Source organism: Pleurodeles waltl, chromosome 8 (genome assembly GCF_031143425.1).
Source record: "Pleurodeles waltl isolate 20211129_DDA chromosome 8, aPleWal1.hap1.20221129, whole genome shotgun sequence".
NCBI classification, from domain to species: Eukaryota; Metazoa; Chordata; class Amphibia; order Caudata; family Salamandridae; genus Pleurodeles; species Pleurodeles waltl.
This window is the reverse complement of record NC_090447.1, coordinates 557,014,138-557,039,415: the sequence shown is the minus strand read 5'-3', so window position 1 is coordinate 557,039,415 and position 25,278 is coordinate 557,014,138. Positions and strand designations below refer to the sequence as shown.

Below are 25,278 nucleotides of genomic sequence, written 5' to 3'. Positions count from 1 at the left end.
TAGAGGGCTCCTGCCCTTGTTGAAAAAATGCCGCCGCCTCCTCCGCCCTCTGGATCGCGCTTCCATTACCATTCATTGACCTTATGATTTAAGAAGAAGAAGAGAGATTATTCACCCCATTATTTGGAAAATAGATTGAAAAGAACTCATTTACACCCACAAATGAACAATAAATGGCATATGAACAATGACATCTCAAAGATTTTCAAAAACACTAGCACTTCTTCAAAGATACGCTTAGACTTGAAGATCTTCCAATGTGTTCCTTCAAGAGGTGTCCGAATATCAGACATAGAGTGGTAAGGGCTCATCTAACAGCCCCTCCTACCACCACAATACAATCACAGTGGAGCCTGACACCGGTCAGAGGGCATTTTAAATGTGGTAGCTGTTTAGGATGTAAATGCTACCTTGAGCAAAAAATTTTTGAACATGAGAACATTTGTTCTGAATTGACTTCATATAATGTGGTGCCTGTGCTCTAAGGTCTACGCTGGGCAAACAACGCAGAAGATTAAGACTCAAATTCTACAGCATCAAATCAGATTCTACTGTGGCACACCCAAAGCTCTACTAGAAGAGCACTATGCGCAGTATGATTATACCTTTGAGGACATCAAGTGGCAACCAGAGGGACCAGAGAGGAGGTAAACCTAGCAATAGATTATTTGCTGTAGAATGTAGATAGATGGACTGAGTCAAACTTAGAAGTAATGGACTAAACACCAAAGATGAATGGAGTCAGTTGCTTATGCAGATGGTAAGATAATTGATTATCTGTTCTTAAAAAGCCTTTTCCTTATGTTCCTCTGAAAAACTACTGTCCCACACAGCGTTATCGTGCTTGCCATTTGGGTATCTGCTCTTTCCACTTTAGAAGTTTACATTTCTTAATTAAGTGGTAACAGATTAATTCTTTTTCACATCTGAAAGTAGATGCTAGTTTTTTTGGAGTAAAACAGTAGCACTTTTTCATGTTTTTGAAGTAGTTCTTTCCTATTCTATGTACACAATGCTATTAATACTCCTAGGAATGCGCAGCTTGTCCTCTTTGAGCATGGGCATCTTCCTCCCCAGCTCATCCAGTCGTTTTTTTCTTATTGTCACAGTACGTATGGGACCAGTAGTTTTTTTCTTTGTTACGTACAAGATTCATGTGACAGCTTACACTTTTCATTCTGTGACTTCACAGAACTATTTCAGGCCATGAATAGTCTGTGAATCTGTTCCGACATGCTGACAGGTAAAGGATGTTACTCATTCCATTTACACCTACGTTATCGCTGAGGTTTTTAGTGACACGCTAACAAAAGTGTTGTGTTATTATGGTTACACTAAGCCTCACATGTTAACTTTGCCAGATCCGGTCTTTTGTTGTTTAAATTTCAACACTAAGCTGAGAGGAGTTCAAGGTACATATTTTGTTTAGATGGTCATGGGACTTGCTGTAATGGTTGCACTTGACATGTGAGTAGCTGTACTGCACTGAGCATTCTTTAGCTGGTTTATTTCACCGGGAGGTTACAGATATTCAATCAGCCCAATTTGGATGGCATTGCAGCATGCACTTTGGGCATGGGTAATGAGAGGTCTGGCTATTTCCTATTACCTGCCTGTAGGGGTTTAATATGTTCCACAATATTTGTCCAAATAAGCAGATAAATGTCTTCATGAACCTTTACTTGATGGGCATTTCTAGGTGTATGCTATTTCACATACCATGCATGAGGTGCATCTTTTGGGGAGTTTTTCAGTTTTTTCCCTTGAAATAGTTTTTTTTTTTTTTTAAGAGATCTTCTTTCTTTTTTGATATTATATTTCTCTTCGGATTACCAGGATCATATTTTCTGGATGGGTACAGATACAGGCCAGAAGTAGTTTGGTCAGGTGAGGGTATCTTTCTCATTGGTTAGACTCCTGTTCAACTTGTGCTCATAACTTTTAGTTTGACAAGATTTATGTTGTCTTCCATAGGTTGCTACCAAGGTAACTTCTGTCCTGATGAAAACCCCATATAATTGCCTTTAACACAGAGATCCATGTCCGACATCACTGAATAGACACTAATCAATTGTAATACTGTCAGCTGCAGCAAGTATTGGCAGTCCTTGTGTTAAACTAACACATCTCACATGTGACTGAACTAGACACCTCACCTTATCAAAAGAGTATACTAACAGAAACATTCCTCACTGCAGTGCCATAATGTGTGGTACTGTCCATGTGTGGTAAGCAGAGAGCATCTTTATCAACCTGCAATGCATATTGCAAATAATGCAAGTGTCACACTTGGATGGTAGGTAGGTAACATTTTGTTGTATAATTGTAATTAAAAATCAATACAACAATTCCAATTATATAAATACAATTATTATCAATCATTCATCAATAACAATTGAAATCCCAATTCACAATTGGAGCACACATGTAGAGTAAAGTAAATGAAAAAATATCTTAAGCACCTGGGCCTATATCTATAATTTTTTACGCAAATATGTGCAAATGCAGTTTTGCATCAAAAGGTATAGCGCCGGCTTGCGTCATTCCAGAGCGCCAGCCGGGTACCAAATTTAAGGAATGCCTCAAGCTGGCGCAAAGGGTGGGCTAGCGTAAAAAAAGTGGCGTTAGCTAGGAGTGGGTGGTGGTATAGGAGAAGGGGGTTTTGCACCAAAAAATGCCTCTAACCTGCCTAGCGTCATTTTCTGATGCAAAACCATCCATACCACATGACTCTTGTCTTAGAAAAGACAGGAGTCATGCCCACTACCACAAAGGTCATCACAGGGGTCCAGTGTCCCCTGGCCATGCCCATTGCACCCTGTGCCATGCATGTGGCCCCATGATGGGCCCCCGATGGCACTTTAATAAAAAGAAAACTTACCTATGCTTACCCTATTTACCTGGGATGGGGTCCCGCATCCTCGGTATCCCTCTGGTGTGGGTGGGGGTATTCCTGCGGCTTGAGGAGGGCACCTGTGGACCCATTTGATGGTGTTCAACCATGGAAATGGGTCCCTAGGTCCCCTAATGCCTGGTCTGACCCAGGCATTTAAATAACGCTAGCCCCTCCTCCAACCCATGCATCATTTTAGCACAAGGGGATAAATATGGTGCTATGGGGTTAGCACCATTTTTTAGATGGGAATACCTACCTTGTATCTCATTGACGAAAGGTAGGTTCACACATCTAAAAAATGGTGCAAACGCCAACATTTTTACGTTAGACTGGCCTAACGTCAAAATATAAATAAGGAGTTAGTTTTGCACCGAATTTGCATCAAAAATAGTATGCAAATTTGGCGCAAATAGAGTATTTAATCCATTCATCTATAAGGTCAAGGAAAAAAACAAATGACCCCTTCACCCTCCTATTTTTTCAAACTCTTATTTCCTGTCAAAAACGCTCTATAAAAAGTGGTGGACAGTTTAAGGCACACTACTTATAAAAAACCCTGTCAAAAAATAAGGCATGCCTGTCTTTTCAGCTTTTGTAGTTTCTTGTTAATGCAAATACATGTACAGTTGAGAATTAAACACTAGATCCTACCCTCTGAACCCTATGTCCCATAATGCCCCCCCATGGCTTAAGCATATACCTGTAGTCCTTTAATGTTATTGCTCAACATAACTTACCCATTTGTACAAGAATTCAGCACCATGTGTTAACTCTATTTCCGCACTTTTGCCTGACCACATGCCACCCACGCCACCCCTAACAGAAACGACTCTCCACGTCTGCTATCTCCTCCATCAGCCTCTTTTTGTAAAGCTAGCTCAATTGTAAGTACACTTGCCATAGATGCACGTTCCTAACTGTGACATTTCATTTAAATCCCTTAAACCTGAGAATGTGCAGGCATTCAGTTTAAATATCTTGGACGCCCATTCATGTTTACTCATTAGCATCATGGTATAGAGAGTCTTCGCCTCCAGTGGAGGGCTAACTTAGAGGTGGTATTGCCATAATTACCAGCATATTCCTGTGAGCAACAATTGTCAGGAAACTTAGACATACCAATATCTGCAAGCACACATGTTGCTCTTTGGCTGAATCTTACCCCAACAGTTGTATCAAGCGTCTGCCTTATGGTATTTTATTTCTTTTTTGTTTTATTTGTTGTTTTTGTATGGCACTAAGGCCTGATTTAAGAAAATTGGCGCTGCAATCATTGCAGCGCCACTTTTCTTTGCCCGTTAGTGCCCCCTAACACCACCAGGTGTGCGCCATTTCTAAGATACAGCGCACCATGGAGGTAGTTAGGGAAACTAGTGTCACAATTTTTTAAGCTAGTTTAGAGCTTTGCAGGATTAGCGTAAAAGATGTTGACACTAATCTTGCAAAGCCCATTGAAAACAATGGCATGCCTCCTTTTAATGCCTGCTGCTGTTAAGAGTACCAAAATAAATGGTGCAAAGACATCTTTTTGATTTATTTGCCCCATTTTTTCAGCCCCTCTAATAGGGGAATGCACCCTTTGCATACATTATGCCCGGCACAGGCATAATGTAGCACAAATGGTTACAAAGTGGCAGAATTAATGCATTGCGCCACTTGGTAAATTTGTTGCAGTGATTTTGGCCTAGTTGGGCCACATTAGTGTAAAAAAGAAAAATGATGCTAATGTGGCGCAAAGGGGATGCTAGGGGCTCTTAAATCAGCTCCTAAATATGCCACCAGAGGCCATATTATACACTGTGACCTGGGGACACAACAGGCATGTGCACCCACTTTGTGCATCCCTGGAGCAGAAGTGTATTACAGAAGAGGCCGCAGACACTTGTACAGCCTCTTCTGTAATGCTGATAGAGGTGGTGCACAAATGGCACCAGCGCTATCACGAGAGGGTGTTTCTTATTTGCATGGGGCATGACCCCATGCAAATGAGGGAATATCTTTGCCTTTGCACCTGGATCTTATTATGGACATGGGTGCAGAGGTAAGCACTTCTTTTAGGAGGAGCACTGAAAGTTTGCCACAAAATAGTGGCACACTTTCAATGCACCTGTGAAAGGCACCTCTCTGGAGTCGAGAAAGGCAGACCCATGCTCCCCCCCCAGACATTTCCCTGCAGTCACGTGTAGTCACTACTGCACCCACCTGCAAGGGTATCTCTTTGCCCTCTTCAAAGTGCAGGTGGCATGTCGCATGCACTGTGAGGCACGGAGTGGCTTTGAAGAAGCCGCTCAGTATTTCACTGAACGTGCTGCCCCCAGTACAGCACTAGCTTCCAGATGCCCTGAGGGCAGCACATTATGTGCAATACTGCACACTGTCTCTGTTTGCCCCCGATGCACCCTTTCAAATGTGTGCTGTGGGGCAAAGAGGGAAAGTGTGCTATATACAGAATACAGCTCCACATGGCTTCAAATTGTTGTATAGAGTATGCAGTGGGGTAAAAAGCAAGAGTGGGCAATACATTTCGCTTCACCAGCATAGTTGGTGGAATTTTTACCTCTCTGCATGTAAAACAGAGTTTTGGCCAAATTCTGCTGACTGCTGCAAGGCAGAGATTTTTTCATGCAAGGCACACCAACTGTAAGTTGGTGAGTGGAAGCGAGAATTTGAATTCCCTAGCAACATTTTCAGGCACAAGGAGAGCACCTGGTAAGATTTTATCTACGCGATTTATGTTGAGAAAGCTGCTGTCAAGTAGAAAATCTACTTGAGCGGCAGCAAAACCAACTTTAACAACAGCACCCTCTGGCACGCTGCATATTGTCATTCACTCTGATATTTTTAGCACAGAATAAGTTCCTGGAGCTAAAAGAAATCTGCACAAGCAGCGCAAAGTGCCAATTTTCTCCCACTTGCAGATCTCCGCAGACTCTTGAAGAGTTTTCATGTAAATCCGCAAAATTCCATGGAGTGAAATGCCACAATTTCTGCCCCTTTCCTGGTAAAAGGAAAGAAGAAGGGGACATAAGTCCTCAGTGTCAACATAGTGTAGCCTAGAAGTACCAGTATGATGCTATCTAAGCAATTTTTAGCATTTTTTAAAGCCTTTTTAAGGATGTGCACCTTGAGTAGCTTCTGAATCAAAGAAAATTACCTATGAGGTGAATGGATATAGGGAGAGAGGTTCAGATGTTGGACATGTATATTTGGAGTGTCCTGTTTCCAACATGTTTGTATCTCATCAGGTAGAAGCCACAGTGCTTGGGTGAGCAAATGTAAGTGACAAAATGACCAATTATATACTATCACATTGGAGAGATGGGAAAGAGTATGTCCATATAGAGAGAGCCAAGTGAACTAGGCATGGAGTATTGCATTCAAACAGATGTCCTTCCAGGAGCCAATGGATCAACAGCAGATTAGTATGTTGTGTTTGATTGACCTGATGCCCATGATGAGGCTAGTGGCCTTCTGTTCTACTCTTTGGTCCTAGGGCATTGTCTTGTCTGAAAGGTCTACATACTATCTGTTAGAGTAGTCAATGCTGGAGAGGATCAGTGCTAAGTGAAGGCTGTTCTTGTGATGCAAGAGACATGAGTGTGCAGGTATGAAAGGTAGGACTCCATGAAGAACATGCAGGTAGGAAAGTTAGGACTCAATGAAGAGCATTTTTGGAAATTGCCTTTTCTGCAGGGTTATTCCCAAATGTTTTGGCTTTCTCGTCCTGTTTTTCTGACCCTCTTTTTTTGACTTTAGAACTCTGGGCACTTTACCACTGCTAATCAGTGCTGAAGTGCATGTGCTTTCTTCTCTACAACTTGGTATACTTGGTTTACACCTGTTTGGCTTATTTAGTTTACCTATAAGTCCCTTGTAAAGCGGTATGACTTTTTCCCACGGCTTGTAAATTAAATGCTGCTAGTGGGCTTGCAGCGCAGATTATGACACCCAAAGAAGTAGCCATTCAAACATGCCTCAGGCCTGCCACCACAGGGCCTACTTGCGCAGTTTACTATCACACTGCCTTGGCAAGCCAAACCACTTTACAACAAAAAGGAACCGAGAGCCGTTAAAGGTCCAGCACACATGCCTCCACCTAACTGCAACTAAAGGTAAGTGTGCAGGTTCTACAAAACCCCAAAACACTGCATGCAGGTCAGAACCCCACACTGCTAAACCTTTGTTCCCCCCCTTGACTGAGGACTGGGGTATGGGTGGGGTACACCTGCTGATGTGTTTTGTTTGACTTGCTCCACTTGGGCAGATCGGGTGCTAGTAAACTGGCTGCTTTTGCAGAGCCCCACCCACTCCCAGGCAGGGAGACCGCAGCACAAAGTAACCTGAGCCTTTGGGCTGTGAGACCATAGGCCTTGAGAACCCCCCTCAAATGGGCCCTGTCCATCAGCTCTGAGTGCTGCTTCAGCGGAGCCACACTGCACTTCAAGAACTCCCTTCAAAGTGGAGCCTTTCCATTACCCCAGAGCCCAGTTCACAACCAGGTTTTGCATCTGAGGCACCCACCCTCCTTCGTTGGACCGCAGCTCTCCCAGAACGATGCTAGTTCAGGACAGCTGGAAGGAGGATGCTTGTGGCAACCCCAACCGCTTCTGGGTCATGTGACTCTCAACACTGTTTGGCACTCCCCCATCCTGATGGTGACAAGATCATGTGGGGAGGCCTTACCTATTCTTCATGGAGGGCTTCTGATCCACTGTGTTCCTTGTGAGGGGGCATTCATGTGTCTGCCTACCATGGGAGAGTGGGCAGTGTTGTCTCCACCTGCATGAGGGGCTCACGGAACCCACCATAAGCCATCTGATGGGCGCGCAGGTGTCCCCCCTTGACAATGATCATATTCACCACAGTAACTTTCTTACTCTAGAGTTGTTCTATGGGTACAAATATCCACTAGTGGCAATGATTTTACAGTGATAGTTTCCTGCCCAGGTTCACTAATGTACGTTATTGCGGTTGAATAATCAGCTCCATGAAAGTGCATTCCACTGTTGAACAATGTGTATGATGCATGCCGATCTGGGGTTAAGATGCATGTCATGTAGATCCTTGCACCACCAGAATAATGATTATGATGTCAGTCCTTGTAGGACATGTGCAATGCTTATGTTTTATGCTATTTAGATCTATGATCTATAATATATGTATAGGATTGAGACCTTTGGTACAATAACTCTGTTCTGCCTGGCTGAGGTGCCAACCCTAGCCAACCAGAAACCCCATATCTAACACGCATTCAGAAGAAGAGAACATTTTTGGAAACATATTCACCTGAGTAATGAGAGATAAGTTTGATATAAAGAAGATTCCCAAGATGAACACTTTTTCAGAAAAAATGATGGATTAAAAAATGCTAGGTGGTCAAATGTAAAAAGTGTCATAAGTGCCAGTGTTCTGTATGAGCACATTCTTCTTGGAGACATGCAAACATAGCCATATCTGATGGATTCAGTTATGGACCTCTGTTAGACAGTGAGTGATCTTCTGTTGATTAAATAGGTTATTAGTTGCTGTTATGCGTATCAAGGTGGCATTAGCATTTATCAGGGAGCTCATATACAAGTTATTACATGGTTGCAGCAGTTTGATGACTTTGGCAATGTAGTATTCAACGTGGGGTGTCAATTTCTTCTAGAAAAGAAGGAAGTTCCTAAAACATGGAGCGATATGTAGCAGCTCCAGCAATACTCACTGATTGTAGGTTATTAGTAGATGTGATTTTATAAGGGTTATAATCTATTTTTGTACAGAAATGCAACATTAGGATATAATATTGATGGAATGGTGTTACACTGGTTTCAGCCAATGGAGTAGTTGTTAATTTGTGGTCCATTTTTTTATTAATTATTTGGTGAAGTTTGAGCCATTACATTTTCAACCCCTGAAACAGAAATGTTCAGTTATGTTCACTGTGGAGATATTATTCAACCCTAACCCCCTTTTCCAGTGCTCCCACTTGACAATGCAGAACTTTTTGCCCATTGATTAGGCAAATATTCAGAGAGCCCATTGCTTGCACAGATGCCACTGATTTATCTTCACTTTTAGTGGTCAGTGCCGATCTGTTGGTAGTAGTTGTTATGCTGGTGTCCATAAGGCAAACAATGTTGAACAGGGATACTGAGAGGTAGGTGAAAAACTGGAAAGGCTTATAACAGGACTTTTAAGCTACTGTTGTTCATGAGTCTGGACCGCAGGACGGCAAGTTTGTTGGGAGCAGATATTTTTCCTCAGAATTACCTCTTTGAGGATAGGTTATGGGTGAGAACATAATAAGGCCATGCACGAGGAAAGCAGTTCAGTGCAATAAGGTTATGAGCCTGAGAGTAGACCAGACCAAGGCTGTGGCCAACATATGTAAAAAGAAGTTAGCCATTTAAGTAAGGGCTATGTTGTCCATATTTTCAACTACACCTTGGATACAAGTTGCTGAGGTAAAGTCAACAACCACATTTTCAAATCATTTAAGAGAATGCACCAATTTTTAGACTAGTCAAGAAGTTCTATGGAAAATGTACATTTAAATGTTTCATGGGCTGTTAAAGTACAGCACAGGTGAAGTAATACTGTAGGCAAGTGATGGCCTTCACAAGTAAGCACTCTATAGATTCACATCTTGAGTAACACATCTTCTTGCATTGTGTGGAATCACAATGGAGAAGTTGCCCTGTCCTCCACATCAATTTATTATGTTTTTCAGTGACTGTAAGGAGAAAGCCCTGGATACATGGTGCTCTGAAGACACATAACATGACATAACATGACATTACATGCATAATTGTAAAGTACATGTCATCCTGAAGAGTATCTTGACACTGAAATAGTAGATGCATTTTGATATAATTCCATAGATGCTGGGATGTGTTTGGTGCACTTCTAACATTGAATAAAGCTTGTTTTAATAAAGTGGTAACTAAAAGTATCTGATCAACATTTGATGCAGTTGCTAGGAAGTGAACAACAGTTGCCGCTTTATGGGGTGGAGCAGCAGCAATGAAATCAAAGAGGACCACCTGTGGGCTCCATATCCATTTTAATTTTTCTTGTGCATTGATGTAACAGGATAAATAGTGGAACGTATGTTTGAATTTTGAGGATGTGTGAGAGGCTTTCTTTGGTGAAATGATTAGGTGGAGCAGGAACTGTGGTGAAGCAACAGAGACAATCTGTAGTCTGTCTTTATGATGACATTACAGAGTCTAGATAGCAGGACAACTGGAAACCACTGGCACTGAGTGGGCGACAGTGTGTTGGGTATGGTAGCTGACTGGCAAATGTGGGTGTGAATCATGGACAAGATGTTTAACCTGCATGAAGGCATGGTCAAAGGCCTTTATGTTGCCATGGATCATAATCTTGTTACTTTTGTATAGATTCACATTGAGTCTCAGGATCAGCAGGGCTTGGTAAGGGCTATAAAAAGAACTACTGCTTGAGGAAAAACTCTAGGAAGAACCTCAGCCCAAGACTGCAGGTCAAGGGTAAAGAGAAAGCTGATTTTTAATTCATCATGAACTACAGTATTAGTAATGGGTGATAAGTGTTTCATGATTTTGAATGACAATTAAAATTTTGCAGTACCCTTCTTGCTCTTGGTGATTAACTGTATGAGATATCTATTCAAGAAATCCTAGATTCAACTAGCCAATCAATCTACAGGTAGGTTAATTAGTACAACAGTAAGGAGAGAGGCTTAGGCAAAATGAGACCCAAAACAAATTAAAGAATATGCAGAGGTTTAATGCACTATCGGAATATATTTTTTTAGTCCTCATTTATCATGATGACTTCTGATTGTGCACCTCGGATCTCCTTGTGCAACCCATCTGTCTTATATTTGCATATTACTGAGGTTGCTTAGCTGAGGAAGAAAGTTACGACTCTTATGGATCAGGTTTTTGCACAGCTGTGTATTAGAGGTTCAAGTTGAGTGTAATCATAGCACAGTAGGAAAAACCATAGCTTCTTTTAGATACAACTTTGTTACTCCTAAGTGTTCACCTGGGTATCTCCCCTCAACCATGATATCAGTGGTGCACATATCTTGGCGCTTCTTACTCAGGTAGTGTTTGCATTGGTTTTACAGATGTACATAACAGAGGACAACCATTCAGCTTTGGTGGAGCTTGACTTAGATATCCATTGCCTGCAAATTTATCTTTTCACCTAGTAAAATTAAGTAAAACATCAATTTATGGTTATCCTCATAGAGTTTCCCAGACTCTGGAGTACTCCCAAAAATAATAATTTCAAGGCATACCTTGATGTTAACTCGACATATGTCACTCAGGATCTTACCACCCTCGAGGTAGAATTGTAGATTACCAAGGCAAACCATGAACATTTGGATGTCATCAGATTCTCTTAATCCACATTTCAGGCAGGAAACTGAGACTATCCCTCTCAGTTTTGCGTTCTTCTTAGTGAGCAAAATGCTCTGTGGGGATAGAAAAATGTGATTACTTCTCAAAAAGGCAGGTTGAACTGTGCTGTAAAGTGTGTGCATTGAAACTTGCCATATTTCTTTTGTTTATGGCCTCAGCAAGTACTCTTCCCACAGCACCTCAGGTAAATCGAAGTCCCCATCCATAATATCCAATACCAGCCAGTACCACAGTGGCACTTCTTTTCTCCATTGGAGCCCTTCTGCCTGATGATTTTTTCTAGTTTGTTGGTGCTACTGTTCTTTTCCCCCAAGGACCGTGCCCAAATGCCCAGCTCATAGTAATTACATTTTTAGTTGGACCCCCTGTCCTTTCCTGTAGTTTATCCAAAGTGCAGAGTTCCCCCTCCTGTAGTAGCAGGGCCATTCTAGTATACCCATCTCCCTGAGTGTGGTTCCTAACTTGTCGTTCAGACACTCTTGGGTATATGTGCTGTGGTACAAGAGGTTCATTGCCCAAATCAAGGCCATCGCCTGTAAGACCTTCAGCCTCACCTTTTTGTAGAACTTCATATTTCCTAATTTATACAGGAACTTTGAATCTTCTCCTCTACCCAATTCCAACATTGCCTTGAGCATGGGGCTAACTCCTGTCTTCTCTGAGTTTGTCAGTAAACACCTACTATTTTTTAGCTGAAAAGCCCACGCATAGAGCTGGAGATGTGGCAAGGAAATATCTTCCTTATCTTGTTTCCTACACAGTTTCTTTCAGAAAACCTTTACTCCCTTTGAGGCCCATACAAAGGAGCTTGCTTTACCTTGCAGTTTCTCTAGTCATGAACTGATAGATGCCTTTGATATAGCCATAGTGGGTAAAGTTCCACTTGCTGTACTAACGCTGGATGCCACCAAAGTTTTTGACAGGGTAAATTGGTTATATTTGACTACAGTGTTAAACCATCACAACTTGGGGAACAAATTCTGCAGGGTAATTTTTAGAGCTATAAAAATTCCATCAGCTAGAATCCAGTTAAACTGCAACATAATCTCAGGATTCAAAATAACTAGGGGTACTAGACAGGGTTGTTGTCTATCTCCACTGTTATTTAATCTGTAAATGGAAACCTTGGCCTGTAGGATTAGGGAAGGGAGGCAAATACTGCTCTTCTCTTATGAAGCCTGGGAAAAGAAAATCTCCCTCCACACCGATGAACTGATTAATTAATGCTAGCGCTCTACATTTTAAGAAAGACTGGCCAGACATTATTTATGTGTGTAGAGCTGCAGGTGCAAAGAAGATCAATTTTGAGGAAAGAAGTATGTGGGTTCAGAAAATTACACTCAATCTCATCAATAACTAATATCGCCTCTACAAAGACACCCCTAACCAACACCCTTCAATTAGTAGAAACAAAGAATATCTGAAAAAAATATCCCCTTGTCTTCTCTGTGAAAGATGGTGTTTTGAGGTCTTAAAGTCACTTACCTACAACAATTCAAACACTACACATTTCCAATGAAAATTACACCCACTATTACCAAGAAGCAATGCTGTAAAATTGCCTGCATGCATATATCATGCTAACACGGGCAACATGGTATGTAGAACCACCATATGTGTTGATGTTGCAGGAAATGTTAAGTGTGATTCTCACAAATTATTTATGTTAAATTCAAATATAAAAAATATAAAAAATTACTTAGTAATAATGATTATAGGTGATGTATGAAATTAAATAAAACAAATACAATTATATTTTACCAAAACATAATGTTACATTAATTTTAAAAATTAAAAAAATACAAGATGTTAAAATTAAATACAAATATTTTATATTTAGATAATTATATTCACAATAAACTATATTTATTCATATTTTAACTATTTTAAATATTGTAATTTAAGTCAGCATTATTTCTTAAGGGCTATTATTTTAAGTTCCTACTTCCATTATTTCCTAAAAGAGTCAGTGGTAGGCCGCGCATGGTGCTAGACCTATTACTGCTCCTTTTTTGGCAGTAGTAACTTTACATTTGTAAATTTGGCTTCTCACTCTTTTTGAGAGGGGTGAGGATGTGTAAGTCTATACTCTGTAGTAACTTTACACTTAGAGTTTGTGAATAGCCGAAAGTAGTAAAGTTACTATAAAGTGTAATAGAAACTGTACGCTTGTAAAATACTCACAAGTGTAAGTTACCCTTGTGATTTGCCCCATAGTATCACAAACAGTTGATAAATATCCTGCGTACCACTGCACCTAAATGCCATGTGTGACAGGAAATGTTGTGTGTGACTGCACCTCAGAGGATGACTGTTCATTTGGAAAGGTTACTGTGGACTGTCTGGAGCAAGTCCATGAGATGTACATATTAATGGTAACTATGATGGGTAATCACTCACATGTGCTTGTGCTCTGATTCGACATGTGATGGAGTTTTAGGTGGTGCTTTAGGTACATAAACTACAGCAGCCATATGTATACAAGTGACACTCATGGCACAGAATGGTTTCTTTTGGTTTCGAAAAGCCCCCTACACAATATACTCCTCCCTATTATGAGATCATGGTCAAGGTGATTCCAGCACCTCATTCACCTATTTGTCATAGATGTGCTGTAGCATGCACCTTATAGCTATTAGCTCCCTTATTTTAGCTTTGTCGGTACTCATGATCTATTCTTCACAATGAGGATAATTAGCAATCACACTCTTCCCCTCCATTCTAACCTGTTCTAGACTGAAATAATAAGCCATATTTATTCTACTTTCTTATTTATTCCAGTTAGTCTTTTCAAATGGAGACACAGATATTCCCATATGTGGGTCCCATAGTTTACTGTGCCATCAGGATCCAAGCTGCACCTCAGTGTTGATGAGATAGAGTTTGGATGAGACAATCTGGATTAGACAGAGAGGTTGTAGCCTGGTAGTTTAGGCTGAAATGCTTCACCTGAGTCACTCCCTCTATGTAATGGTACAATGAGCAAACATGATGGAGTAGATCGCTACTCAAAGTAATGCCAATGGTTATATTTATTCCCTTTCTCACATTTTTGTTTTGTCGTTTATTAGAAATTATATGATTTCTTCAAAAGGGTGAATCATGATTTGTGACTTGCTACGTGAAACTTCTCTTTCAGTATATAAGTTATGCACCTTATACATAGTATTCACAACATGAGCAGATCATTCATGGGAATAGTTTTCATGAGTTTAGAAGATATTATTTTTTATAGTGCCTGTGTATGTGTTTGACTATATGCATTTATGGATGGCAATATACATGCTTTAATTAAGGACATGCTGTAATTGTGATCGATGTAATCTGACATAAGAAACATACCTGGCAACATTCATGCATCACACAAGAATATTACTGAAGTGATATGCATATCTATCTACACTCATTGCCTACTATACTCTATATTTACAAAGTGGCACAAAGCATGGATTGAGCCACTTTGCGACCACTTATGCCTCATTATGCCTGTGCCAAGCAAATTCTGCAAGGGCGGTGTTCTGGTGTTAGGAGTCCCGCAAAAATGGTGTAATGAAATCTACAAGATTTCATTGCACCATTTTTCACGCCTCTACAAAACAGGCGTTAAAAGGACATACCCATTGAAGTCAATAGGCCTCCTTGCACTTTGCTGCAGTAGTGTAAACATTTTGGGCGCTAGTGCAGCAAAGCTCCACAATAGTGTCAAAACGTTTCTTGCCATAATGTGCGCCATGGTGCACTGTATTGTAAATACTGTGTAACCATGGTGTTGTTAGGTGGCGGTGGGAGGGCGCAAGAAATCTGGGCCTTTGTTTGTTAATACTGAGTTCTTAGGAATATGTATATGGTATCTGTTAGAACTGTCAGCCTTAAAGTGGGCTTCGCCCTGACTTTTTGTCTTACTCCTCCATATTTTTCTGAAACCTTGTTTGTTGGCCTAAGAGGACTGTGCACTTTACCCTTGCCAAAAGGTGCTAAAGTGCATATGCTCACTCTTAAAACATGCTAACAGTGGGTTGTCCTCAGTTGCCATATTTAATTTACTCATAAGTCTCTGAGAAACTGGTACTACTCATACCCAAGTCCTGTAAATGAAATGCTACTAGTGGGCCCGCAGCTCTGAGTCCATCACCTGCTTAAGTAGTCTTTAAATGTGTCTCCGGCCAAATATTGCAGCCTGTGTGTGCACTTTAAAACTGCCTTTTGGATTTTGCAAGGCCTAAGCCTTCTTTTTCAATACATATTAGTCACCCCTGGGTAAGCCCTGAACACCCAAGAGGGCAGGGTAAAATGTATTTAAAAAATGGGACATGTACTGTTAAGGTTTGTATGTCCTGGTAATGAAAAACTCTTAAATTTGTTTTTCACTACAGCAAAGGCTTGCCTCTCCCATAGGATAACATTGAAGTTAACTTATTACATTGATTAAGCTGGTACTTCCAAATGAGAACAAGGGAATAATTTATGTTTGGGGTCTTTGGAAGTGTAATGAAAACATCTCTTTTATGATAAAGTTGGATTCTGAATTACAATTTTGAAACCACCACTTTTAGAAAGTTTGCATTTTTTTGCCTTAGATATTTAGTGCCTGCAGCCTGATTCTGGGTCACATGACTGGTTGTAGTTGGCAGTTGGCCTTTGTGTATTCCTCCTAGACAGCCACACAATAAACAGTTTAGTTGTGTCTTGATAGGTCATCACTGTCAGGATGGGAGGGTGAAGAAGGGCACAGCCCTACTTACACCTGAGTAGGCTGCCCCGCCTTCACACAAAGGATTGCATACCTCTTGTAGTTAGTCTGGATCCAGGACAGGGAAGGCAGGAAACCTGAGCACCTCAAAGGGAATCCTCTATAAGTTTCTCTCCCTTCAAAGAAGGCACCAGCTATAAAATGTGGACCTCAGTCACCAATTCTTCAGTACACTTCTTGACCTGCGAAAGACTCTGCCAAGACAAAGGACTGCTGTACTGGTGGGAGGACTGCGACTCTGCTGAAATGCTGCCTTGAAGGAATGCTGTCTGCTCTGCTGACCTGCTGCCTGCTGTTCTCTTGCCTGGAGGAAAAGGACTAGACCAGCAACCTCTACCCATGTCCACCAGAGTGACTCTCAGGACTAGTCACTTGTAACCAACACCTAGACCCTTTTAAGTGGGCCTAAAGGTGTTTTCTCACCCCATCTCTGGAGCCAGCAGAACAGAGGCATTTCTTCTGCTGCACATCAAAATCCCAAGCAGAGCAGATGCATCTCCTCTGCTGCAAGGTTTCTTCCTGCACAAGGGCTTTAAACTAAACTCACAGCCAGCAGCCTCATCAGAACTGGCTCTGCGAATGAATTCCCAATGCAGGTCCTCGCATTGCAAGCCCATAATTAATGGCATCCTTGATGATGAAGCAGGACTTCATATTGGCATAACAAGCTCCAACGTCTCTTCAGAACAGCCATTGCGTGACAAATTCTTGATGCAGGACTTCGCACTGCAAGCACTCCTCATCTACTGCTTCCTTGTAGGATCTCGCATCACAGCCTCACAACTCCTCAAAACTGCCACTGCATGATTCCTCTCCTGCCCGGTCCTCACATTGCCTCAACTGCGATGTATCCTCGACATGGGACCTCGCAGTGCTCCACAATCAGGATTTACAGTACTCTTGCTCAGCGGGCCTAACTAGGGTAGCCAGCCACCATGATCGGCCTGAACATATGACTTTGTCCTGGTCCAGCATGACCAGATAACCATAGTTGTCACTTTTTGCTTTTTGGTGATATTTTCTCTTAAATTGTTAAAGTTGCATATCTCTGGTTCTGCTGATTGGATTTGTGACATTTTGGGGGTCATTTTGACCTCAGTGGTCTTTTTTCAAGACCGCCGAGGGACCGCCGTGCGGAAGACCGCCTGTGCAGGCGGTTTGCCGCTCTGCCTATTATGACCGTTGGCAGCTCTCCATCCCTTTACGGACGGAGAGCCGCCAACAGCCATACTGGCGGGAGGCGGGGAAGTGGAGGTTGCTCCACCTCCACGCCAACAGAACACCGCCCAGCGAATCACGTCCTGTGATTCGCCGTGGCAGTGTTCTGTTGGCGGTGTGGTGTCGGCGGAGCTGCCCCAATGGCTCCCGTCCCCTCCCGGAGGATCGACGGACCAGGAAAGTCAATCGTCCGTTAGGGGAGGGGGTTGGAGGGGTATTGTGGGCATGCATGGGGGGGTGTGTGTGTGTGTATGTAGAGGGGGTGTGTGAGTGCGTGTATGCCTGCGGGGGTGTTGTGTGTATGGGAATGAGGGTGTGTATGTCTGTGGGTATGTCTGTATGGATGTGTGCGTGTATGTTTGAATGTGGGTGTGCGTGTCTGACTGTGTGTGTGGATATTGGCAATGTATGTCGGGGAGTGTGCGTGTGTGTGTTGGTGGTGCCTGCATGCGTGTCGGGTGTGTGTGAGTTCTGTGATGTTGGGGGTCGGGGTGGGGAGGGTTGCCCTGCCACCTTTGGGGGGTGGCGGGGGTGTAGGGGAGGGAGTCAGGGTGGGGGAGACCCCTATCAGTGCCAGGGAAGGAATTCCCAGGCACTTATAGTGCTTACCGCCATGGATTTCATGGCGGTTCAAACCGCTGGAAATCCACGGCGGTAAGCCGGGTCCAAATACCACCGGCGGTATAGTGACGGCCGCTGGGCTGGAGACCCAGGTCTCGAGCCCAACGGTCGTCTCCACCCTGGCGGGCGCAACGGAGAACCGGCGGATGACCATGGCGGTAACCACCTTGGTCATAATTCCCCAAGGTAAGACCACCAGCCTGTGGGCGGTCTTACCGCCGGTTCTCCGCCATCTGCCAAGGTCGTAATGACCCCCTTTGTCTTACTTTAATTATTAAAAGGAACTCATCTGGGTGGGAGTCTTCTTGTGTGGTGTTTTAATTTTATTACTGTTTGAAGTGTTGCACCAATACTTTACACATTACCTCTAAGTTAAGCCTGGCTGCTTTGTGCCAAGCTAACAGAGAGTTAAGCACAAGTTAATTTGGGGGTTGGTTTTCTTGTGTCTTCACCCTGAGCAGGCTTGTAGTGGCTGCTTGAGTACGGTTTCAATCTCCCTCAACCAGTAACCAAAATTGTTACAGTATCCACCATGTGAATCCCCAATCCCTTGCTCCAAATTCATTGCCTCAATGTTGCCTCAGATTGTGTGTGTCAGAGTTGATACCATGTTTGATGGAGAGGCAGTATTGAGGGCCTGTGTAGCACACTATTATGTAAAACTAGTACGTTCTTGCACGTACGTTTTGGTGAGTACAAGAGCACTCTACTTTTGTGATACAGGTACCATGAATGCAACTTAAACATTCAAAGCATAAAATCAGTAATGCCCCAGGTGACATTGTAACAAGTGGGCAATTTGCACAGTGTAATGCCTCTTATGAGGTTGTATGGGGACAGAGAAAGGACAGAAAGGCTTGTATGCCACTTTATCTTTGTTGAGATATTGACCTGCAAAAATATGGAAATTAATTATAGTAGCTTGCCTACATATTTTCATGTAATGTGTTTTATGTAATACGTTTACTTGAGTGCATTTTATGGATTTTGTTTCCAAAATATGCAATTTGATTGAATGACTATTATCTTCAATCCTGACTACCAATATGGCCTTCAATCGCCAGCAGACCCCATCCAAATCCGGCAATTTTCTTCCTGTTTGGAGTAGGTCTCAAATGTCATCAGGAAGGACTGGGGAGGTCAGGGCATGTAGAAAAGGTACCCGAGGATCAGGTCAAAGAAGAGCTGCGTTAAGCAAGAAGTAACACTGCATATGACCTAAGGTGCTGCAGGGTTTAGGCAGGATTAGGGCAGTCCATCTGCCCAGAACTTTGTCCCTACAGCAGTTTCACAGGGTGTGCACCCGGACTGTTTAATCGAGACTCAGGGCCTCATTTATGAGGCCTGTGGTGCAGGGTGGCGCAGTAAGTACCTTTCTGCACCAAACTGCGCCACTGGAAAAGGGCAGAAACGTGCAGTATCTACAAGATACGATGCATTTCTGTCCCCTCCCCCTGCACTGGCCCAAAAACAAGCTCCATCTAAGTTTTTTGCTGAACTCATGCATACAAATTAAACAATGTGTACCAAAACTGTTCATTTTGTAATTGTCATCGATACAAAAAGATTATGAACCTATGCATTAAAATGTTTTTTTAAGTTAACAGACAAAAATGTTACTAATTTATTTGTTGTTTTTCTTTTTTTAAAGATGTGTTAAAGTGCAAGAAAGACAAAGCCTACGAGGGTGGACAGCTATGTGCAATGTGCTCCACCCCTAAGCACCTGCGTAAAAAGGAGCTTCAAACACTCAAAGATATTTCTTGCAACCGACCCCTTATATATTCTCCTCTGAAGCTAAACAATAGCAACAACAATGTGGAGGAATATGAGGATGAACTCAGTATCATTGATGAGTTTCAGGATTTGCTAGGCAATATCTCTCTGAACATGACGGACGAGCATGGAAATGTGGTGAATATGGCATGTACAATAAGGAAGTCTTCAGATTTCAAAAAAGTTCTTCTGAGCCAGACACTACCTGAAGAAATTGATGTCAATGCAACATTTTCATTGGAGTTTGAATGCCCAATGAATCGTGAAAATTATGAAAAGTTATGGAAACTTATAGCTTATTACAGTGAAGTGCCAGTCAAATTACAAAGAGGACTCATGCTCAACAAAGAACCCAAAATTAGCTACAGATACAAACAAGATATGAACCATGATGCCTATTATTACACTGGTGTTAAGGCTCATTTACTTACTGAACCTGCATGGCTGATGCAGCCATTGATTAGTCTTCAATTAAACAGACGAAAGAGCACAGCAACTAAAGTCACATTATCCTTTTTCACTCAGTTTTCTCAGTCAATCCAGGTGAAGAGCATGGACTACCAAAGAAATGGCTGGGTTATGATAGACCAAAATGAGAAAATTCAAGGCTCTCAGAGTGTAATTCAAGGCACAGTATGTCACCTAAGCTGCCATGTTAAAGCCTCTGACAACCCCTCAATAAACTGGCTGCTTCCAGATGGAACCAAGCTGAAAGCACCATATAGCAACTCTTCTAGCAGGATCTCCATTTCTGGTGGTGGGCAGTTAATTATTAACACTGTAGATCACTCTGATTCTGGTTTGTATCACTGTATTGCCCAAGTCAACAATGATATGGATATAATGGCCTTAAGAATTGTAGTTGAGTCTTCAGACATTCAACCACCTGACAATATTATTGTAGTTGAAAGAAATGTTGGAGAGCAAATTATGTTGCCCTGTACTGCCATTGCTGTACCTGAAGCACAGCTTAACTGGATCATTCCAAACAACAGAGTTATTGATGCTTCCTTTAATACCTCACGAGGCTATCTGCTAGAAAATGGTACCCTGTTAGTTCAAGATAGTCAAGTCAGTGACAGTGGTTTTTATAGATGTGTAGCTGTCAATCAGCTTGGGGCCGATCAGTACACTGTGAATGTAAAGGTAAATAAGAAAGTATCCAACAAATCGCCTGACAAACGGAAAATAAAAATGCGGCCAGTTGGAAAAATATCCACAAACGGAAGCCCGTTTGTGGTAGACAATAGTGATGGATCAGGAGATGGAGAAATTGAGGATGTGCCCAAAAAGTCTCTTAATATAAAGGATAGAGAGGTGTCATTTAAGCTGAAAAATAATCGACCTTTGAAAGCACGAGGCAAGCAAAATAAAAAAGACAGACGGAAGATGAAAGCATTTAAGGCTCTTGAAGGAGAAGAGGACAGCAATGTTGCAGAGGGTCGTAGGGTTTTTGAATCTAGAAGGAGGGTTAATATGGGCAATAAAAAAATTGACCCACGTCATTGGGCTGATATTTTGGCAAAGGTACGTGGGAAAAATATTGCCATTACCACATTGATCCCTTCTGTTTCTAACACAAGAATAACAACAGCACCACTACTAAGACGTAAAGTGACAACACCCTCTCCATTAGCAAAGCCTCCTCTTCCACCAACATTAGGCCCGGTAACAGAAATGGAGGAGTCATCAGGCGATGCTTCAAACTTAGTAGAGGATCAGCTTCTCTACATGACTACTTCTGCCACAAGCTCAGTGGCCAAGCATGAGCATGCATCGTTTGCAGAACCAACAATAGAAAGCCCAGCATTTGAGAACATGGAACAGCCCAGTGAATATGAATTATTTGAATCACCAGATGAGCTATCCACACCAGAAATTGAAACCATCACCAGTGTTTCTGTCCCAAGTCAAGAAGACAGTGTAACAGATGCATCACTTCGAACTGAAGAAAGCATAAATAGTATGACAGAAGAGTCTCAGGATGGATTGATTTTTGTGATTAACCCTACTGTTTCAAGTGATTTGCACAAAAAAGTGAGAAATTCATTTACAGATAATTTTGACACTAATGACAGTCAATTTCCATTGAAGTCTCCAGCACTTAATGACACTGAAACTACTATTGACCAAATCGAATCGATCACAAGTGTACAGCTCAGTGATGTTGATAGAAATACAGAAGATACAGCATTGTTACCTGATGACATTATTAATGAGGGCTTTACAGACTCAATATCCATTACTACTGTTCCGGCAATACCAATACAAACAACAGGTGCCACTGCTGGCATAGATGTTGTCATTCCTCTCCCCCAGACACCTACAGATAATGAAGCAAGGAAGGACAGTGGAGAAAAATCATATGAAAAGTCTTTCTATTTTGGTAATGGAGACACTGCTAGAGAAATTGGGCCTGATGTAGACAAATATAGCAGCCAGACCTCATCACCCGTACCTTCCAGTCGACATTCCAAAAGTGGACAATATAATATGGCACCTATGTCAACAGCTAGTTCTGATGTTGTCAATGCAAGTAGTATCATCCCATTTGAGGAAACAGGCCAAATTACAACTGTTGTACAAAGTACAAGAAGGGCTACAACGATAGAAACCATGACAAAATATCCAAGGACAACTACTTCCAGAATAACAATAAATAGTGTTCCTCAGAATCCCAGAAGAAGACCCAGTGGGAGAAGACGATTAAGGCCAAATAGAATTCGCCCAAGACCAAAGAATGTTCTTCCCACCCCCATAACCTTACCAGAGGCACCTTCCACTCAAAGGCCATATCTAGGAATATCTGAAATAGAGCATTCTACCAAAACTTCACTTGGAATAGATCTTTTGCATTCCAATAAGCATCGAACTGAGTTGGAGCGTGGAAAAGGTGCATATGTAACAACAACCAAGTTACCAACCACAGCAGCTAAAGGTTTGCAATTGTCAGAAAATAAACGAAAAGTGGCAACTTCAGTAACACGTCCTACAGTTCAGTTACCTGAACCACCACATATAATGCATACTACTACTACTGCAGTTAAAGCTCCACAGTCACCTATTGCTATACCTCTGACTACACAAATGACAAATACTAGGCGTGGGACAAAAGGAAAGAAAACAAGCAGCACAGAAGTACATTTGATAAAACCTGTAGATCCTGCAGAGCAGAAACGTACGCTGGCACCATATATTGATGGTTATTCTGGAAGCACTGTAATTACGCAAATACATAATTCCATTGATTTTGTGTCACACACAGATAGAAACATTTACCCAGACACCTTAGCAAATATGACAACATCAGCAGTTGTAATCCTTGATCAATCATTGACTACTGAGTCTATTATTCCACTTCAAGAAGATTCCCTTCACATTAGCTCAGAAAGAAAATGCCACCATACAACATCGATGGAACCTACACCAATGTTGCCCACAACAGTATTGCCCATTAATCTGGCAACCACAGCTTTGGCTTCTACAGTGCCTTCAGCAATATATACAGCAAGGACATCTACTCCAATTCCTAGTAATGAAAAATCAAGTACTGCTGCTACAATGCTCTCCACAACAAAGCCAGTCACCACTTCTGCATCACACAACACATGGGGATATCCCGTCACGAAACAAATAAGACACAAACAATTATCAGTTACCCTTTACCCAATTCTGAGGACTACGAAAATACCTAAAAGAGAAGAGACTAGACATGTGACAATGAAGTTGAATGAAGAAGATGAAAGCAAATCATTAGGAACAAAGTCCTTGTCTCCAGTTACACAAATTGCACTTATTCCTCTTTCACACCCTGGAACTCATTCTACACCATCTTCATTAGTTACTTTATTGTCCTCCGTTCCTGCTCCATCCTCCAAAAATGTAAAGGAATACATTGGATTCAATCAAGTTGAATCTCCAAAACTGGAAACAAATGATAGAATTGGCAACAACGAAAACAAATTAGTACCTCAGCTGAACGAGCATGGTACTTCATTCTCATACCAAAACAAGATTCAGACAAATCTAAACCAAAAACAATCCAAAGAAATATACAGTGGAAGGTTAAACAATAGTTTATTAGTGAGCCCACACTTTCGCCGACAACCTGGAAATGCACCTAATTTCAACCAATGGCCTGTGGTGATTCCTCCACACTACAATCAAAACAGAGGCACAATCAAGCCACCATACTTACAGAACCGAGGGCACTCGCAAAAATTTGTGACTAACTCACCTCTCCATTTTACAAACAAGCCAGGAATAACAGCGTTTGCTGCAGACAAAGTACAAGAGAGAAGGATCCCTACACACCACCCTGCTACAACACCCTTTCAGTTATATAGGCCAAATCCTATCTTTCCAGGTCGATTTAGCAATCAGGGAAATAGTAGAACAACTATAAACCACCGATTGTTTGGAAGTAACTATGCTACAGATGCTAAGGGTGCTGCTGTGAGAATCCCCCATCAAGGTGTGCCATTTTATATCAACCCCAAACTCCCACAAATATTCAATAGAACAAGAACCTTTAACCGGCTTACAACTACATCGAAACCACTGATTCCTTTCCTCCCAAGGCCGCCAACAATGTTGGGAGAAAGAAATGTTGCAACAGCCTCGACTCCCCACAGCACAGCACATGTTGTAGAACAGACCACATCAGCTCCAGCATGGCCAGAGGCCAGGACCACAAGTACCCACCAAACATTACCTTCAACACATTTGATGACCACAACTTCCTCAACCATCCTTCAAAGAATGACGACTCACCAAGGGCCAACCCTTTTTATCCCTAGAAATAAAAACTATAATGTTCAATATTTGCCATTTGCACCACATGCAAAAGGGTCCAGTATGAATAACTCGAGTGCTGTACATCCTTCCACTAGTTTTAAAACACTCAAAGAGATGGCAAGAATAACAACAAAAGGATATCAAACCCTTGCCATACCTGCTGAAATGGATGCTCTATTTCCATGTGACACAGTGGGTGAACCAAAGCCTTTTCTTACATGGACCAAAGTCTCCACAGGTAAGAACAACATATATTTTTTGCTACTGCCCTACTCTTGCACCAGACTCAACCACCTTCCAAATGTTTGCTGCCTGAGCTATGCAGTCAACTTCCGGCAACAGAAATGTAACCTGCGCCTTCACACCACATTCACAGTTTTTCACAGGAAGGAAGCCCCTTAACATGTATACAAGTGAGTATGCCGTTCCTAGAAGAATCAGAACGGAAACAGGACAGGCAGTAGGTCAAAGCACAGAGAGGTAGGTTGCAGATTTCCTAGTGTTCTGCATGCCTTCCACTCTGCAGCTAGCGTGGTCTCTGCCATCACATATGGGGCCATTTATTTACTCAAATTGGGTTGGATTTTAGATATCATACACTTTGATGGTGATTTTTTGAGACTGGGTATTGTTGCTAAATTACCATCACTATAACACCAAACATTGGTAGATTAGGTTACATGGTCCAGGCGAAGTGCCAAGATCCAGAGGGACTTTACATGCAAGGTACATGTTGACCGGCATTCTCACTTCCTTGTGAGCTTTACCAGATCATTGTCTCCAACACAACTACCCTTTGTTTTTATATATAACAAGAGATC

General features: G+C 42.0%; 1 protein-coding gene across 2 annotated transcripts in view; it reads left to right on the top strand.

Annotated features, from left to right (window-relative positions):
* The window catches only part of MXRA5 (matrix remodeling associated 5), a 282,386-nt gene that overhangs the window by 245,099 nt on the left and 12,009 nt on the right, over nucleotides 1-25,278 (top strand). For both annotated transcript variants that reach the window (XM_069204616.1, XM_069204617.1), the window contains one exon: nucleotides 19,536-24,695. In XM_069204616.1, coding sequence (XP_069060717.1) covers nucleotides 19,536-24,695 — 5,160 coding nt within the window. The remainder of the gene's footprint in view (nucleotides 1-19,535; nucleotides 24,696-25,278) is intronic.